The following is a 1,371-nucleotide window of genomic DNA, read 5'->3' on the forward strand; positions in this document are numbered from 1 at the left end:
TTCGACGTCGGCATTAACGTCCTCATAAAACAATTCGACGTCGGTAGCGAGGACACTCATGGGTTCTAAATCGATGGGCTTGCAGCCAGACCATAACTCAAAGTTGGGATCACATAGCAGAAGAGGACGCCCCGCAGGTATCATGGATGAAGAGACCTTGCAAAACGCGGATATGAATCTTTCTGAACATAATTTACAATCTGTATTTGTAGCTATACTACATCTCTCGAACGTGCATCGATCGCAGAGGCAATCGAATCCCCATTCCTGGCTCTTTCGGTAAATGCAGGGAACTGCAACTTCGAAGTAGGGGATGGTGATCTCTTCTCCAGGCTTTAATATCACGGCCTACGTTGATTGTTGACGCGTTGGGAGTACAGGAATGGTTTATGAAGGAAGGCAGTATCCAAACCCCAAAGAAACTCCTCTGTTTCTTATAACCGCTCATTGCCTTTGATAACTGCACCGATTCTTCTATGACAGCCGGCGAACGGTCGTCAAATGCTATGCGTTTTATGATATTTAGGATTTGAATGTCGGACATTTTCTGACATATTTCACGAACATTCACCTTCAGAACTTTCCGCTTTGAGTTCTGTGAAGTTGTTTCCAGAGTGTAACAGGTCCCCCCTGCAGACTCCTCCTCGATGAACTCCGACATATTTGGGATTCTGGGTTTGAAGTTTTCTTGATCGTGAGAAAGAAAATGTTGCAGGGCCCGGTCCCCTTTTGCACTGATGGCCATTACCACATTTCGAAACAAACCATTTTTCAAGGGATCAAACATGGCAGAAGAATAATGCTTATTGCATACAGCTAAAGCCTTGCTGATGAGTAAAACCTCACCGGCCTTAATAGAATCTGTAGCAAACATTCCCCTGCCGCATCCGTTATTTGTCATCTTGATCTCCACTGCCCCAATGAAATCGGCATCTGGCTCAGAAAAGGGAATTTCTAATTTGTCCGTAATTCCCACAATGGATTCACCAATGTCATAATATTTCGTGCACATCTGCCGAAAAAGGACCACATTAGGCTTCTTCATGGATTTGGAACAAGTCTGCACAAAATTATATGCGGCTTTATATTTTCCCAGTGCCACTAGCGATTCAACTTTGAGAACTGCCAACATTTCTCTGCATCTTGCAAAGCTTCTGTGTATCTTTGTAGTTCAATGTACGCACGGCATCTATCGGAGAGCATCTTGAATGCATCATTTAACCTCTGTTCATGGCCAGTATTTCTGGAAGTGCTGCAGAGTAGGGCTCTGGTGTAGTTTCAAACACATTCATTCCATTCTTTCTCTTTGTGAGCGCGATCCCCATCGGCAAACCACTGCTTGAATTTTTCACTGATCATATCTGAAGGTGA

At 44.1% G+C, this 1,371-nt stretch overlaps 1 protein-coding gene across 1 annotated transcript; it reads right to left on the reverse strand.

Moving 5' to 3' along the window:
• Positions 1–217: 217 nt before the first annotated feature.
• On the reverse strand, positions 218–1,132 carry LOC149189758 (uncharacterized). The gene has a single exon (XM_089410329.1). The coding sequence runs from the start codon at positions 1,130–1,132 to the stop codon at positions 218–220; it is 915 nt and encodes a 304-aa protein (XP_089266455.1).
• Positions 1,133–1,371: the final 239 nt, after the last annotated feature.

This window comes from Pinus tabuliformis, chromosome 3_1 (assembly GCF_031772625.1).
Source record: "Pinus tabuliformis cultivar Carrire ecotype Pingquan chromosome 3_1, CPIR1, whole genome shotgun sequence".
In the NCBI taxonomy this organism is placed as follows: domain Eukaryota; kingdom Viridiplantae; phylum Streptophyta; class Pinopsida; order Pinales; family Pinaceae; genus Pinus; species Pinus tabuliformis.